The sequence below is a fragment of the Balaenoptera borealis genome (assembly GCF_965194805.1).
Source record: "Balaenoptera borealis genome assembly, chromosome: 3".
Taxonomy (NCBI): Eukaryota; Metazoa; Chordata; class Mammalia; order Artiodactyla; family Balaenopteridae; genus Balaenoptera; species Balaenoptera borealis.
This window is the reverse complement of record NC_138866.1, coordinates 1,980,657-1,997,187: the sequence shown is the minus strand read 5'-3', so window position 1 is coordinate 1,997,187 and position 16,531 is coordinate 1,980,657. Positions and strand designations below refer to the sequence as shown.

Sequence of the window (16,531 nt, the reverse complement as noted above, 5' to 3'; positions counted from 1 at the left end):
TGCAAGGGTATAAGGATCCCCACCTCCCAAGGCTGTGAGGATTAAGTGAGAGAATGCGCAGGGTGGGCACCGAGGGCACTTCACAGCTCACGTCTCCATCACCATGAGAACTGCTAATCTTACCATGGATCTAATCCACCATTCCATCACCCCGTACCCGCTCCCCACACCTCCCCCGGGTGCCACCCGCAGAGCTCAGAGGATAATCTCCCTAAATCGGCCTCCAAGACCCAGGGCTCCAGCCCCCCACTGACTCTCCAGGGTCAGGGAGTCTGGAGGCCTGGCCTCTGCCCGCAGGGCCTGCCGCCTGGGTCGCCCCTTCCAGCAGTTCTTCCGGCCTTTCCCCACCCTCCCACCCAACTAGGGAGCGGTGCAGAGCGCCCGGCCCTGGGGCGCGGGGTTTGGGGGCCTCTGCTCCCGCTGGCGAGGTGCGCCTGGAACGGCGGATGTCGCACTGCGCGCTTGGGGGCCTGGTGAACGGATGCGGGAGAAAATGGTGGCCGCGCGGCTGAAGGACCAGCCGGAGGTAGGGGTGGGGTGGGAGCGGAGGAGACCGGGGCTGCGGGGACCGGGGCAGAGTGTGGCGGGCGTGGGCTGTCCAGGCCTGGGCTGGCGATCTCCTGGCAGCTCCCGGGCGCAGAGGCCGGGCAGGGCCGGGATGCCAGACCCCACCGCTCAGCCCTGACGCGCGGGGTCACCATCCGCCGGGCCTCCAGGCCGGGAACCCCGCCCCGCCCCGCCCGCAGGCGGGGCTGCAGCCCGGAAGGGCGTCCCGCCCACACCCCGCTCCTGCTCCCCACCGGCCGCCCACCTCGAGTTTGCTCAGGTCGGGCCTTGCCTCGCCAGCCGTCAGGGCTTTGCCCCCAGGCGCGCAGGAGAGTCACGCGGGGGCTTTCAGAGCCCAGCTCCCGAGAATCGGTTAAACGCGAGGGCGCCGGGGAGCGGGCAGTTTCTGCGCCGTCCAAGGGCCTAACATCCATCCCGTCCGTCTGGCAGGGACTCGACGCCCCCGGGGCGGGGGTGGGGGGCTGGGGTGAGGGAGGACTCCGGGGCGCCCCTTGGAAGGCAGGAGGGGCCGGGAAGACTCGAGTCCCAGCTTCACTTCTGCGCTGGGAGCCCTCTCTGAGTCTCAGTGTCTGAGCCCGTATCCGGGACCAGAAGTTAACCGCCCTTGATTCCAGGGCTGCGGTGAGGTCTGGAGGACCCGCGGGGTTGGCCGGGCCCCAGCTGGGGTGTGGCTGGATGGACAGTGTTAAATGGAGGTGCGGTGAGAGGTCTTCCTCCCTACCCCTTCGCGCCCGGTACCCCGAAAACGACAGCCCAGCGCAGTGGTTTGCAGCAGGTCTCACGTGCCCACTCAAACCCGAGCCCCGCCTCTCAGCTCTGTGACCCTGGGCAAGTTCCTCAGCCTCTCTGTGCCGGTGTCCTCCTCTTTAGAATGAGATAATAATATACCATCCTCACAAGGTTTCCAAGATTAAGTGAGCTTGGCAAAGCACCGGACAGTGCCTTGTACACAGGAAGTGCAATGCAGGCTCAGCTAGAATATTGGTGTACTTTCAGAACATTTCAATGCCATACAAACATATATACGCATAAAAGGGCACATGTTTTAAACTTTATGTTTATTACACAAAGGGGCTCAGGACAGGCATTGCTAATTTACCAGCGCGTCTTGGAGAACAATCTGTCCCCACCTCTGTGAACAGGAACTGCAGCTTAGTGGGGCGGCCACGTGGGGCAAGACCTGGGGTGTCTCCGAGGCTGGCCAGCTGGGTTCTGCCCTCTGCTCCTGGCAGTGGGCGCGTCCTCCAGGAGGCTTTAGAGATTAAAACTCAGGACCATGAGGGACGTCGCTGGTGGCGCAGTGGTTAAGAATGCTCCTGCCAATGCAGGGGACACGGGTTCGAGCCCTGGTCCGGGAAGATCCCACATGCCGCGGAGCAACTACGCCCCTGTGCCACAACTACTGAGCCTGCGCTCTAGAACCCGCCAGGCACAACTGCTGAGCCCATGTGCCACAACTACTGAAGCCTGTGCGCCTAGAGCCGGTGCTCCGCAACAGGAGAAGCCACCGCAGTGAGAAGCCCGCGCACCGCAACGAAGAGTAGCCCCCGCTCGCCACAACTAGAGAAAGCCCGCGAGGACAGTGTTAAATGGAGGTGCGGCGAGAGGTCTGCCTCCCTACCCCTTCGCGCCCGGTACCCCAGCCGCAGTTCCACCGAGGAGCAACAAAGACCCAACGCAGCCAATCAATCAAAAATAGAAAAACAACAACAACAACAAAAAACTCAGGACCATGAGCCCTGCCCAGCCCCAGCCTCTCCCTGCGCACATCGGGCAGGGCTGGGGTGAGGCACAGGGAAGGGCAAGCGACAACACTGTCCCCTATGGTAGGCGGAGCGCTGTGGCGGGAATGACCGGGTGGCCTCTGCGGCCGTGGCCTTGGACAGCTCACTTCCCCCCCTGCTGCCTCGGTTAGCTCTGCGGTGGCACCGGCGCTGGATCCCAGCAGCAGCCCCACTTGCCCGCCGCGCTCTCCCTACACCTGGGCTGCCTCTCTCGCTTCCATCCCCACCTGTCCCACGTCACCTGTCCTCCAGGCCGGGGCCCGGCGGAGACAGACACCCCCGCCCCCACCTTCCCCTCTCCGCCCGAGCTGAGCTCCCTGCGCGGGGTGGAGTGGGGGTGGGGTGCGAGCGAGCGCCTCGGGCCTCTGAAATGGGGAGCAAGCCCCTTCCTCCCCCAGAGAGCAGGGTGTCCGCGCCGCGCGGGGCGCCTGGCGCCGGTTCCCGTCCGGCTCCGCCTCCCATTCTCGGGCGAGCCCGCTCTCTCCGGGCCCCAGTTTCTCCGGCTGTGCCTGGGGTAGAGGCTGCAGGCGGCGGCGCTGAGCGAGGAAGGAAGGTCAACTGGATTCCCCTTCTCTGGCTCCTGCAACCGGAATCCCCGCCCGAGGGAGGGCCGGAGACCCGGAGAAACAGAGACCGAGAGACGGACTCCGGGCCGCCCACGTCCAAGGGGAGAGCGGGTGTCGGGCCGCGCGCGGCACCTCCTCCACCGCCCGCTCCCACCGTCGGAGGCGGGGCGAGGCTCCCAGGCCAGCCGCCCTCAATCTGCCTTTCCTGGGTCGGGGTTCGCGGGAAGTGAGGAGTGGGCCGGAGGGCCTGGGCGCCCCCGGGCTCCCCGCCCGCGCAGGGTCGCCTCGTCGCCAGCGGGCGCTGGAGGAAGGCGAGCGAGCGGGCGTCGCCCGGACCGGGAGGGGGCGCTCGAGAGAAGCAGTGAACGCCCAGCCCCGACCCCTGGAGCCTCCCGGCCGTCGGCCCGCCCACCCCAGCTGACGCCCTGTCTCAGGACCCCAATCCACCCGGTCCCCGTTTCAGGCTCAGCGCAGCGGCAGTGCAGGTCAAGGAGGGCGGTTCGGGTCTGGGGGCAGGCCCGGGTCCCTCTCCGCTCCCCACTCCGGCCTCACCGGGAGGACAGATTCCCCCAACCTCCAGGATCTGTCCCCGCGCTTGTCCCGGCGCGGCGCTCAGCGTAGGCGGAGCACATCACAGGTCTCAAGGGCTGATGGCAACGCCGGCGGCTCTTGGGGTCCTATAGACGCTGGGAAGGGCGCCGTGCACCTGTGCTCTGCACACCTACTCGCCCGTGCTTTCTGGGTGTGATTCTCTTATTATGGCATTTTAAAAACTCTGAAATCTGATTATTTACATTAGAGAGAAATGTCCAGAAACTTTGTGCAGTCAACCAATCTTTAGGGGCTGGGGATTTAGTGTTGGAGCAAAGGTTGAAAATCCCTGCCTCAGGGCCTTCGTTCTAGCGGGGTAGGGGTGGGATGTTTTCTCCAGCCGGACCTCCCTCTTCCCTCGCTGTCAATCCACCCCCCGGGCCCGTCCACTCCTCCCCTGGGGTCATTTACTTAGGACCCTCCGCCCAGCAGCCCACCAAGGGCAGAGGGACTCCGTTCTGGACCTGCCTCTCACAGAGGATCAGCACGCGAGGACAAAGTATAGGACCAAGGTGCTCACATTCAAATTAACACCTGAATTTCCCTTTGCTCTGCTGTGGCCCTCGCGGGAGTCTGGGGTATTTTACTCTAGAATCACCACAAGAGGGCGCCAAGAGCAAACCTTCCTGGCCCAGAGCCAGGATTCCACCCGCTCTGAGTACCCCGAGCTGGGCGCTGCCCTCACCTCCATTCAAGCTTTGGAGGGTGCGTGTAGGTGAGGGGGCTGGGAAGGGCATAACTCCAGCCTCACCGGGGCCAGGGAACATCAGAGTTGCTTGGTCCTTACTCTTCATTTGGTACTCCATTCTCTTACTCCATTGGCAGGAACACCAAAGCCCAGAGAGGGGCAGGGCTTCCCAACGGCACACAGCAAAGGCTGGGAGCGGCCGGGACACACAGCTCCTGCCTCCAGTTCTGTCCGTCTCCTGTGGAGAAGGGCGCATGGTGGAGGGCAGAAGGGAGGAGGAAAAGCAGAATCGGAGGCTGAAGGCAAAGATCGGCCCCAAGACTGGACTCTGTGGGCTCAGATACAGGCCTCCACGGCCTGTCCTTAAAGATACGCCCCGTCCCCAGCCGCAGCTCCACCATCAGAGCTTTAAGCCTCAAGGGCCTTGAGCACTTCCTGAGAGCCCTATTAGGAGTGAGCGAACCCCAGGAGCCGTGAGGCCCTTGTCAGCTAACATCTTGGTTGAAAGGCAGCACCTTGGGTGACAGCTATCACCCTCTAACAAGTAGGGAGAGAAAATTCTGCCCAAGTGGAAAGGAGGTGGGATGGCCTTTGGGAGGATGGGGTGGTGGGAGGGGCGCGTGCCCGCCCACGCTTCCCTGACACAAGGGTGCCTGGGTGTTGAGAGGGTGCGGTTGCAGCCACAGTGACCGCCCCAGCATTGCCCCTGTCCTGGTCCGGGTACTGTCCAATGAAGAAGTGTATGTATATTGGGGGAGGGGTCCCTTCTCAGAACTTAGCTGAATGGGGTACTTGCCTGCCTAAACACTGCCCCCCAGAGCTCCCCCTTGTCACCAGGAACCCATCATCAGGGACCAGTCCCTTAGCCGGGTACTCCCAGCCTTGCCTCATATCTGCCAACCTCTTTTCCCATTCTCACCTCTTTTCTCACCCACATCATCAGGTCTCCCACGCTGCAGCCACCTTGCCCAGATCAGGCCTCTGCTGATCCTGATGTGATGCCGCCTCCCTGGTCCTCCTCCTTGGAAACTTGTGCAAAGAGCTATGGCCATTCCATGGCCAGAAGATGGAGGCACCAAGATTTGGACGCAGTATGCATTTTGACACTGACACTTCTCTGTCTGGCCTGATTCCCCTTTTTTTTTTTAATTTAAATTTTACTGAAGTATAGTTGATTTACAATGTTGTGTTAATTTCTTCTGTATAGCAAAGTGACCCAGATATATACATATATATAAATTCTTTTTCATATTCTTTTCCATCATGGTCTGTCACAGAATATTGAATATATAATAGTTCCGTGTGCTATACAGTAGGACCTTGTCGTTTATCCATCCTGTATATACTAGCTTGCCTCTGCTAATCCCAAACTCTCATTCCCTCCCTCCCCCCCTCCTTGGCAGCCACAAGTCTGTTCTCTATATCTGTGAGTCTATTTTTGTTTTGTAGATATGTTGATTTGTATTGTATTGTAGATTCCAAATACAAGTGATATCATATGATATTTGTCTTTCTCTGTCTGACTTACTTCGCTTAGTATGATAATCTCTAGGTCCATCCATGTTGCTACAAAGGGCATTATTTCATTCTTTTTAATGGCTGAGTACTATTCCATTCTTTTTAATGGCTGAGTACTATGTACCACATCTTTATCCGTACATCTGTCAATGGACATTTAGGTTGTTTCCATGTCTTTTTTTTTTAATATATTTTTAAAATTTATTTATTTATTATTTTTGGCTGCGTTGGGTCTTTGTTGCTGTGCACGGGCTTTCTCTAGTTGCAGCAAGCGGGGGCTACACTTCATTGCAGTTCGCGGGCTTCTCATTGCAGTGGCTTCTCTTGTTGCGGAGCACGGGCTCTAGGCATGCCGGCTTCAGTAGCTGTGGCTCACGGGCTGTAGAGCGCAAGCTCAGTAGTTGTGGCTCACGGGCTTAGTTGCTCCGTGGCATGTGGGATCTTCCCGGACCAGGGCACGAACCCATGTCCCCTGCATTGGCAGGCGGATTCTTAACCACTATGCCACCAGGGAAGCCCTGTTTCCATGTCTTGGCTATTGTGATGTTTCCCTTTTTTGAACCATCAGACTGAATTCATCAGACTGTGAATATAGATGAGATCTTATTCATTTTGATGATCCCAGAACCCAGCACTAGCACTGAGTAATAAGTGTTTACTATTTATGTTTAATATTAAGATTTATTAATAAATAAATGCTTAGTTTATGAATGAATGGGCAGAAGAATGGTGAGAAGATGGGTGGATGGGTGAATGATGGAGATGGGTGGTGGAAGAAGAGAAGTGAGAATGATTTACTTCTGTTTATGTGTATGGATAACATAAGAATATAAGGAATAGATGAATGCATCTCAGAATGATGGATGGGTAAGTTACTAAGTGGATAGATGGTTGGTGGGGAATGAATGACTGGATGGGAGGTGAATTAATGGATGAGTGATGGATGCAGTGGCAGAATGTGTGTGGTTGGGTGGATGGTGTATAGGTAATGGTTGGATAAGTACTGGAAGGATGGTAGATAGTGGTGCTAGACGGTATATGGTAGGAAGATGGTGGATGCACCTACATAATGGTAGTTAAGTGATGACGAATAGATAAATAGACTGTAGATTGATCGATGGAGGGTGGGTGAATGTGGACACTAAATTGATGGATTGATGGATACTGGAATATCCATAGATAGTGGATGCATTACAGGTGATAGGTGGTGGGTGGTGGATGCTTGTTGGGTGAATGAATCATGGGAGTATGGATGGATGGTGGATAAATAGTAAGTGGACGCTTGTGAAGGATCTAGCTGTAGAGAATGGATGGCAAGATGGTAGATGAATGTGAATAGATATATGATTGATGGATGGATCATCAATGGTGAACAAGTAAATGGTGGCTGGATGGTGCATGAATGGCAAATAAATGGACGGTTGCTAGGTCAATAGATAATGGTTTGTGTACTGTGGAAGTGTAGATGAAAGGTGGATGGTGGACCGATAATGAATGGGTGGATTCTGGATAGACAGATGATGATTAGGTGATGAATGGATGATGGCTAAATGATAAATGGCTACATCTTGGAATATAGATGCATGAAAGGTGAATGGTGGATGGGAAGATGGTAGAGAGATGGTAGATGGATGGTAGGTGGTCAGTGTACTGTAAATGGAGGGTTTAATGTATAGATGGAGGAAGATGGCGAATGGATAGTGAATGGATCATAAATGAATATGGATATTGAATGAATAGTGAATAATGGATGGGGGATGATGCCCTGATAATGACTGGCTGGCTGGTGAATGGATTGTGATGGTGGAGGAGTTACGGTGGATGAATGCTCACTGCTGTCTCTCTACTCTACCCTCAGCACCTAAAATAATGCTTGGTACATAGAGGGCACATAGTAAGTTTTTCTAGAATGGATGAATATGGATGGGTGGTAGATGATACTTGAATGGGTTTTGGATGAATAATGAATTATGGATGATGAATGGATGATAGAGGATATTGTGAGATGGGCAATGAATGGATAGATATGTGTGAATAGGGATAAGAGGTGGGTGAATGGTAGATGGCTAGTGGGTGGGAGATGGTAGATTATGGTTCATGGAAATACGAATGGATTAGGGCAGGGGCATGACTGGTGACTGAATTGTGAATGGGTGAATTGTGGCTGGCTGGCTGGAGGCTAATGGTTGGGTGGTGAATAAATTCAGATAAATAGACAGTAGATGGTAGATTGATGATTCACAGCCAGATATGCGGTGAATGGATAAATCATCAGTAGATGTATAGATAGTTGTTAAATATTGATGGAAAGCTGTTGCATAGTGAATGATGGATATGTAGGTGGTGGATGGATGGATGGTGAATTAATGTTGGACTGAAGGGTAGGTATTTTCATGGTGCACTGATGCTTGGTAAATGGTGGGTGTGGTGGGGAATGGATGGATGCATGGTGGTTGGATGGTGGTTGAATGGTGGCTAGTGAATGGATGGTAACTGGATGGTGGAAGTTAGGTGGTGGATTGTGGATGGGACAGATGTTGGTTTATTGATGGAGGGTAATGGATGGTAGGTGGTCGATGTTGGGTGGTGGTTGAATGGTGATTGGGTGGTAGAAGAGACATGAATAGATGGTGCACGGTAGATGACGGTGGTTGGATAAGTGGATGCTGAATGGTGGTGGATTGTGGATGTTGGATGGACGTTGGATGTTGGATAAATGATGGTGGACGTTAGGTGCCGGATGGTGGAAGGGTGGGGAATTATGTGGATCAGAGCTTAGGCATCTTGGCCTCAGGTGTCAGGCCTATCCACCAGGCTGAATGAGATGATTGTCCCAAGGCTGTTTTGTTCCTTTCGGGGAATGGCATCAGGGGTGAAGAGGGGACTGTTGCAGTGACACACACGCACACACACACATTGGCCCTCACACTTGAGTGTAGTCCTTGTCCTCTTCACTCTCCCTTCCAATTGGAGGGCGTCCTCTAGGTATCTGGCCTCCCCGAATTCTGCCCCCTGAATTCCTGCACCTCAAACTTGAGGCTGGGAGCCTCAAGTGACCAGGATCGGGTTCTGGGGGATGCGGTCTCGTCAAAGGGAGGATGAGGCCAGGGTGCTACCTGGGAGCTGGAGCTGGGAGGGGCGGTAGCCGGTAGCCGAGGGGCGTGAGTGTGAATGAAGGGCCGGGCGAGGGAGAGCCTGTGGGCGGAGAGCGCCGGGGAGGAAGGGAGGGAGCGAGCCAAGGAGGGCGAACGGGGCGAGCAGCTCCAAGCCTGGCGTGGCAGCCCCGGCGCGAGCATCCAGAGCGGGCGGGTGAGTGTGAGTGAGGCACAAGGGGCGCCCCTCCTCACCCTTGTCCCGGGCCGGGCCCCGCGGGGAGCCCGGGCGGCCAGGCGCGGCGTGGGTGGGAGAGGAGGAAGGGGCGAGTGGGGGGGTTTGAGTCGGAGCTCCCTGGAGAAGGGGAGGGTGTGGGGACCACAGTCAGCCCTTGGCTGCTAGGCGCTGGGCTTTGGGCAAGAGCAGTATCTCTGGGGGCTGTGCGCGGCCATACCTGGCCCTACACACCTGGCAGCTGAGGGAGGTGTGGGTGGCGGGAGCCTTAGGTGTGCGGATGCCCCACTGGCACTGGCCCCTGGCACCGGGCCGCGGGGTGGCAGCCCTCAGGCATTTGCTGGCTGCCTGCTTGCCCCCTTGGCTCTATCACCTGTCTCTACCACCCCTCCTTTCTCCTTCTCCATCCGCATAATCTCTCTGGGTCTGTCTTCTCTCTGTATCTCTCTTTCTCCAGTTCTATCAGCTCTGCGTTGTCTCTGTGGCCAGTGGGTTTTTCCTGCCTGTCACTCTGGCTCTTTCTGGCATCTGTCTGAATCTCTGAGTCCACTTTCCTGGTCTCTGTCCTGGCTCCCGGGCTCTAGTTGAGGTTCTGGGGTCCTGGGATGGGATCCCCCATGAAGGGCTCCTCTGGAGGGACTGATCTGGGAGCATCAGCCCGGGGGGAGGGGCTTTCACAAGCTCTGGGATTGGGTGGAGGCTCAGGTGGGTATGCCCTGGAATGCCCACTGCAGTGTGTGGTCCCCTCGCAGCCTTCCCTGGGTCCCAGTGGGACTTCAGCTGACCTAAGCTGGGTGCTGGGTGAAAGAAACCTCGTTTCCCAGAAAGGCAGCCTTCCCGTTTTGCTGGGTGGGCGCAGGATCCCCCCCCCCACAACCAGCAGGGCATCACAAGCATTCCAGCCTGCCGGTCAGTGCCCTCCCTCCCAGCACTCCTGCCCCTTGCACGTCGCCCCTGCTGTCCCCCCAGCCAGCGCCCAACTAGGTGTCTGCCTGCCAGAGCCCGCCCGCATTTCTGCCTCTGGCCTAGTGCAGGTGGAGAGTCTGAGGCTGGTGCCCACGAGTCCTGGCAGGACCTCTCTTCCCAGAGCCCCTGCTGTGTGGTCTCTGGCGGGGCTCCCTTGCCCTTGTGCCTGGCCCGAGTGGGGTGGCCACATGCAGGCAGGAGGTCAGTTTCCCTTCGCCTTGGGTGTGTAGGGTGTCTGTTCTCAGGGAGGAACTGGGCACTCCTGCCACCGCCCCACTGCAGCCTGGGCACACTGTGTGGGACCTGTCCCTCAGCGCCCCCTCTGAGGGTGGGCTCAGGCAGGGAGCAGCAGAGAGAGAGGTCCAGCCTGGGCTGTGGGTGCTGGGCCTGGGGTGGGGCGGGTGTGGGCTGGAGTCGTCTGAAGCTTCCGGGAGGAGGGTGGGATCGAGCATCTGGCCCACAGCAGACACCCCGTTTCTGCTCCTTGTCTCCGAGCAGCCCAACAGTGGCAGCAGCATGAGTGCCCCCCAGCCCGCCGTGCCAGAGCTGAGCCCAGCTGAGGAGGCTGGAGGCCTGGCAGGAAAGGTATGCAGTTGGGACCCTGCGGTCTGCCACCCTGGAGCCCTGGCCTGCGACTCAGTGCATGCCTCAGTTTACCCGTCTGGGTGGGGGAAGCGGTTCTCCTCTACGGGGGTCTGATCTGCAAAGCAGACCTTGGGACCCCAGGGCTTGCGCCCAAGACAGTCTGCTCTCCGCCAGGTGAGGCCATGCCAGGGTCCCCTGCCCTTAGCGCTACTTTTCCGGGGGGTATTGATGGAGCTGAAAAGTGAGGTCCCTGCCTAAGGGGTGCCGTCCTGATATCCTAAGTGCTGGAGTTGGGCTCTTCTCATTGTTGGGGGCAGTGGGACCAGAGTGGGGGGACCAGGCCAGAGCTGCACGAGGGCCAGTCTGGAGCCTGGGCTTGCCCTCCTGGTGGGGCGGACGAGGAGGGTGGACACCAAACTCCCCGGGCCCGGATCGCCTTCCCCCACTGTCTGGGCAGAGGAGCGCCCCTGGGTGGGGACCAGCAGGGTTTCCTGGAGGAGGGCAGGAAGGAGAATGGCGGGGTGGGATGGGGGGAGAGGGATTGCCAGAGGGGGAAGGAGCCCTTGGGCTGGCAAGGCCAGCTGGAGGTCCAGTCGTTGGGCCATGCTGGGGTCCCTGCTCTGTTGTCACTCCGATTCCGCAGATGTCCCAGCCTAGTGACGCCTGTTTTCACACTTAAGGGTCACCTGTGGTACTTTGTTAAAATGCTGTTTCCTGGGCCCCCACCCAGCTAGTGCATTTAAACACATGTTCAGATGGTTCTGCTGGGGGGACTTAGGGCCATTTAGCAAAGTCCTGCCAGCTGTGTGCCTGCCCTTCCTCGATGCACCTTTGGGGGAAGGCAGACACGCACCAAGCAGCTCTCCTTCTGGGTAAAAGGTGGTGGGGGGGGGCGGGTGGGGAGTTCCAGGAAGGGGACCAGCCTAGGCAAACGCACGGAGGTGGGTTGGTACAGGGAAGTCAGGGCTGCTACGGCGTCAGCGCCGGGCTGGAGGCCTGTGCAGCGGCACTGGTGGCTGGGGCCTCTACCTTGGAAGGCCTTGAATGGGAGGCGGAGATGCTGAGGGCACCAGGAGAGCTTGGGGAGGCAGCCCCCGCACGGCTCCTGTGGGCACTGAACAATGAGCCTGGAGCAAGTCACTCAGGTTGCCATGGCAACAGCTTCCCAGCTCCTCCGAGGAGGAGGCCAAGGTCCCAGTAGGAAAGACCCCAGGAAGGGGCTTTGCAGGATACTCGAGACAGCTGGGGATGCACAAAAGCCCTGAGCTCGCTCACCATGTGACCTTGGCCTTCTGGTCCCAGGCTGCTGTTTGTGAAATGGGCCTAAGGGCTCAGCCCAGGTGGGTCCTGTGTTGCCCCAGGGAGAGCCCGCAATCCCAGGTGCTGAGTGCCCCAGCTCCAGCGGTGGGATGGGGGAGGGGCTGGACCCTCTGGGGGATGTGCACGTATGCACGTGCTCACCTGGCCCTGAAGACTGGGAGGGATGGGCCCCCGACTCTCCCAGTGGACAGTGCAGGACAGGGGTGGCAGGGAGTGGGGAGCCCAGGCCTGGCGTTGCCTTGACCCCCGCCCACCCTCCCTGCAGGCCATGGTGGGTGCCAGGGAGAAGGGCCCTCGGATGGGCCAGCGGCTGCCCTCAATCGTGGTGGAGCCCAGCGAGGCGGGTGCCGTGGAGAGTGGGGAGCTGCGTTGGCCTCCGGAGGGCGCCCAGAGGGGGTCCGCCCAGAGCCAGGCTGCTGCCGGTGAGTGAGGCGCTGCCTGTAGGGGTCCCGAGAGGAGTCAGGGCCCGGGTCCTCCACCCTCCAGCCTGCTCGCACCGTCCATCTGCCCGCCCTGTGAGCTTCTGCTCGGCGCTCAGGCGCTGCCTGGCCTGCCCCTCTCCCTGTCGCCGTCCCCCTCCCATCGGCACACGAGGTCCCCTCATCCACTGTTGTGGCCCCTGGCCTGGCACACAGGTACGCGTCGGTTCTCCCTCCTCACCACCCGGTCCCGCCCCCTCTCCCCTCGCCCTCACGATTCATTACCTTTGGGACAAGCATGCATTGCCCACCAGGGCCTGGACGGGGTAAGGGTATGGGTGCGAGGCGGGAGAGATGGGTCAGCCTGGTGGGAGGTGCCTGTCTTGGCGCGGGTGCCCTGGTTAAAGGCCGAGGGGCTGCCAGAGCCAGGGAATCTTCTGGGAGGGGGATGTGGGCAGGAGAGGGGTCAGCCAGGAGCCAGGTCTGCAGGCTGGGCAGTGAGGGCCTCTGTGGAGGGTGCATGAGGGGTGAGTTGTGCCCTGGGCAGCTCTGTCCCCTGGAGACCCCTGGGGGTCTGTCCCAGGGAATTCAGCCTTGGCCGGGGCTGCTTGACACCCTGCCGGCCGGTTCCTCCTCCCCAGAGGTCAGCTCCTCCCCCACCCCCGCTGCGGCCCTCGCTGGTCCGAAGGCCCCTTGCAGCTTGGGCCCAGAAGGAGCCTGTCCATGCCATAACGCCCACCTCTCCCCAGACTCCCCTCAACCTCTGTCGAGTCTGTCCAGGGTCCACCCCTTGGGTAACTGGTGACACGCGGGCTCTGGGGAGGTCCCCGGGCCTCCTCCCAATCTCTGGTGGCCACGCCAGGGGCGGGGGTGCTCTCGCTCCCAGAGACCGGCCTCCTCCCTCTCTCACTGAGAACCGCGCACCCAGCACCTCCTCCCCCACTTCACCCGCGGGTGCCTGCCCCGCCCTCGCACGTTTCCTTGCAGACCTGTCAGAAATTCATCACCCATCAACATGGAGGCCCTTGTGTTTCTGCAGCCTCCTCACCGCATCTGCCGGGAGCACCAGGGAACGTCCCAGACGACACTGGCAACAAGTGTGCCAGCTCTGAGGACCAGTGCCCCTGCACCCAGTGATGGGACAAGGACATGGCCAGATTCTGCTATCCCTGGGCTCTGACAGCTGAGAGGGCCTCAGCCCCAGAGCGGCTGGGCTGATGCTGAGAGAGGCCTGGGCCTGCCCGGGCGCCCAGTAGGCAGAGCCGAGCTACCACCTCCTGCCTCACCAGCTCCGCCAGCACTGCAAGCCCCTGCCCTCTCCCGTCCACAGCCCAGGGTCCGGATCACACCCCTCCTTGTTCTCTGGTTGGAAGCAGAAATAAAGGCTCTTCCTGGTGGTCAGGGGGCGCGCTTGGTGGGGATTCGAGGAGCTGAGGACAATTCTGGTTCTGCCAGTGGCCTTCCAGGCAAGGGCCTCTGTCCAGAGCCCATGCTGACCAGACCAGAGTGCCCAGTGAGTGACCCCTGGGTGTTCCACACTGGGGGTGAGGGTGGTTGGCAGGGCTGTCGTGTTTGCTGCTCTGGCGCCCTGCCTAGGGCCCTCTGCTCTGCTCGGCCTCAGCTGAGGCTGTCCAAGGCAAGACCAGCTTCCTCTCGGTGGCCTCCCCCCCTCCTTGGGGCCTCCAGCCCTGGCTGGACCCCAAGGCAGGACTTCTCCTGTCACCCCCTACACACTCTGGGTGCAGTAGGGCACAGGAATGGTACATGGGTGGGGTGCACTATTCCAGCTTGAATCTTATTAAATCCTTGCGTATTCCCATTGTACAGATGAGGAAGCTGAGGCACGAAGTGAGGTGCCCAAAGCTAGTGCTGGCCCCGGCTATGGCGGGATCCCTGAAGTTGGGAAGCCACTGATCCAGCCAGAGTGCCCATGTGGGAGATTGGGTAGCACCTCTTCCTGAGCCACGCAAGGGCCCTATCCCTCCATGGGGTCCAGCGACTTCGTTTCTTGGCTCTGCTGACCGGTTGGGGTGGGCCTGGGGTGCAGAAACCTGACCACTGCCTGGACCCACTCCCCAGCTGTGCCACCCTCCCTCCCATCGTCCCAACCTGGCCCCCTGCTCTCAGCCAGGCTGACCCAGGCCTGAGGAAGCTCAGGGCCTGGCAAGGGGGAGCCCTGCATAAATGTTAGCTCAACAAATCCACAGGCCCAGGTGGGCGGTAGCGTGAGGTCTTGGTGAGCCTGGAGGAGGAGGTGGGAGACACAGGCCCCTCTGTTCTTTCCTGGAGGCCTTGCTAACCTCCAGGATGAATAAGGCACTTTCTCCTACCCGCCTTCTTTCTAAAAATAGCCCACCCCCCAAATGCAGGAGAGGTGGGGGGCAAGGTGCGGAAGTTTGCCTGGCAGCCTGCTTTAATTTTAAACCTGTGGCCAGTACACAGGCCCAGGATGGCTCCTCTTAGGAGGGGGTTGGGCTGTCCTTCAAGGTCCTGCCCCTCTTCCTCTGGCCCTTCCTGTCGGCTCCACAAGGGGGCAGGGGGCAGACATTTCACAGGAAGCCTTGCCAGGACTTGCTGACACATGGGATTGGGTTGAGGGCCTGAGCAAGCAGGAGTCATTTCCGGGTTCCTGGTGTGGAATGCTGCGGGGGGCGGGACGATGGTGCCATTTACTGAGATTTCATCCTCACCTCTCCCAGGCAGAGGGTTGCAGCCATTCAAACGCGACTTTCTCAAGGTCCCACATCTGACAAAGAGCCGGGTGGGACAGAATCCCAGGTGCGCCTGAGACCTAAGCCCTAGCAGTGCCCACAACGCCACTCTGGAGCTCACCCCCTAACAGGGCAGGTCTTGGGTGGAGGCGACCCATAACTGGAGGTCCCGGGTCCCCGTCGTGCCCCGTGAGCTGGGGAATAGGGGGGTGTCAGGCCCGGGGAGGCAGCCCAGTGGGGGCGATTTTCACCCTGTGGGTCTGCTGTCCCGCACAGCTCAGGCCCTCAGCCCGCAGGGCCCCGGCCCTTAAAGACCAGCGGGCTGAGACCACGCACACAGCGACTGACCCGCGAGCTTGCGCGTAACTGTAGGGGGCGGTGCCAGAGACATGCTCCGCCCACCGACAACCCCCTCCCGCCTCCTGCGGCCCCGCCCCCAGCACGCAGGAGCTGGCCAACCTAAACTTTGCAACATCGGCCTCTCGGAGAGATTGAGGCTCAGAGACAGACACTGACCCCTGCCCAGGCGCACAGCCGGTTAGGGGCAGAGGCTGGAGCCTTGGTGTCCTGTTCCCAGGCTGGTCTCTGCCCTGGACCCGGCGGCAGTGTAAGTGGAATTTGCCGCTTTGGGAAATTGTAGCGTGTAGTAGTCCGGCTCCCCAGGAACCCCCAGGACAGGCAAGCATCTGGTGGTGTGGTCCTTCTCCCTCCCTTCCTGCCCTGGGTGCCAGGTCCTCTGATGAGGTGAGCCCACTGGATCCCAACAACAACCCCATTTTATGGAGGAATAACCTGAGGCTGAGTCAGAAATGCCTCTCCCAGGGCTGTGTAGCCCAACATAGGGCAGAGGAATTGTTCTCTTATTGGGGTCCCCAGCTGTGCCACCCCTTCCCAACTGCCCCCTCTGCTCGGCCTTCTCCTGACCCGGGCCAGACCGGCCCTGTGCCCAAGGCTCCTCTGAGACAAGGCTGGGACTTTTCCAAAGGGATTTTACTGAGAAAGTTGGGGAAAAACAACATGGAAGTAGAATAAAAGAAACATCACAGCCTCATGCTGAAAAGTGGGCACAGGTTTGGGCAGGGGTGGGATGCAGCCAGGAGTTGGGAAGAGGTCTGGGGGCAACCCCCTAGGCCTGGGCACCACCAACTTTTTAGGGACCTGGCTTTTGAGTGGAGGTGACCTACACTGGGAGGTCCCAGCACTCAGATGTGCCCTGTGACCTGGAGAACAGGAGGGGCAGACCAAGGAGCCCCCAGTGTCCACCAGGGCCCTGCCCCATGGGAAGATCCAGTCCTCAGAGGCAGAGATCTAGGCTGGAAGCCTAGCCTCTTTCTTGCCAGCTGTGTGGCCGTGAGCAGGTTCCTATGCCTTTCTGAGTTGGTGTCCCAGTGCAATATGGGTGAAGACCAGCTACCCCACGGGGTCCCAGGACTTCCACCGAAGAGCCCTGGGTGATCACCTCGAGGATCCCCCCGCTTCTGTCTCTTGA

The 16,531-nt window shown here is 59.3% G+C and overlaps 1 protein-coding gene across 5 annotated transcripts; it reads left to right on the top strand.

The window, feature by feature from the left end:
* Positions 1-449: 449 nt before the first annotated feature.
* On the top strand, positions 450-13,732 carry LBHD2 (LBH domain containing 2). 5 transcript variants are annotated; one of them, XM_082387483.1, is made up of 6 exons: positions 980-3,402; positions 3,941-4,020; positions 5,140-5,287; positions 10,506-10,592; positions 12,178-12,334; positions 13,371-13,732. In XM_082387483.1, the coding sequence occupies exons 3-6, from the start codon at positions 5,195-5,197 to the stop codon at positions 13,466-13,468; spliced, it is 435 nt and encodes a 144-aa protein (XP_082243609.1). In that variant the 5' UTR covers positions 980-3,402; positions 3,941-4,020; positions 5,140-5,194; the 3' UTR covers positions 13,469-13,732. The 5 variants fall into 5 exon arrangements, with proteins under 5 accessions (XP_082243611.1, XP_082243609.1, XP_082243607.1 ...); XM_082387481.1 differs by having other exon boundaries at positions 980-4,020; XM_082387484.1 differs by lacking the exons at positions 980-3,402; positions 3,941-4,020 and adding an exon at positions 4,041-4,223.
* The last annotated feature ends 2,799 nt before the right edge of the window (positions 13,733-16,531 follow it).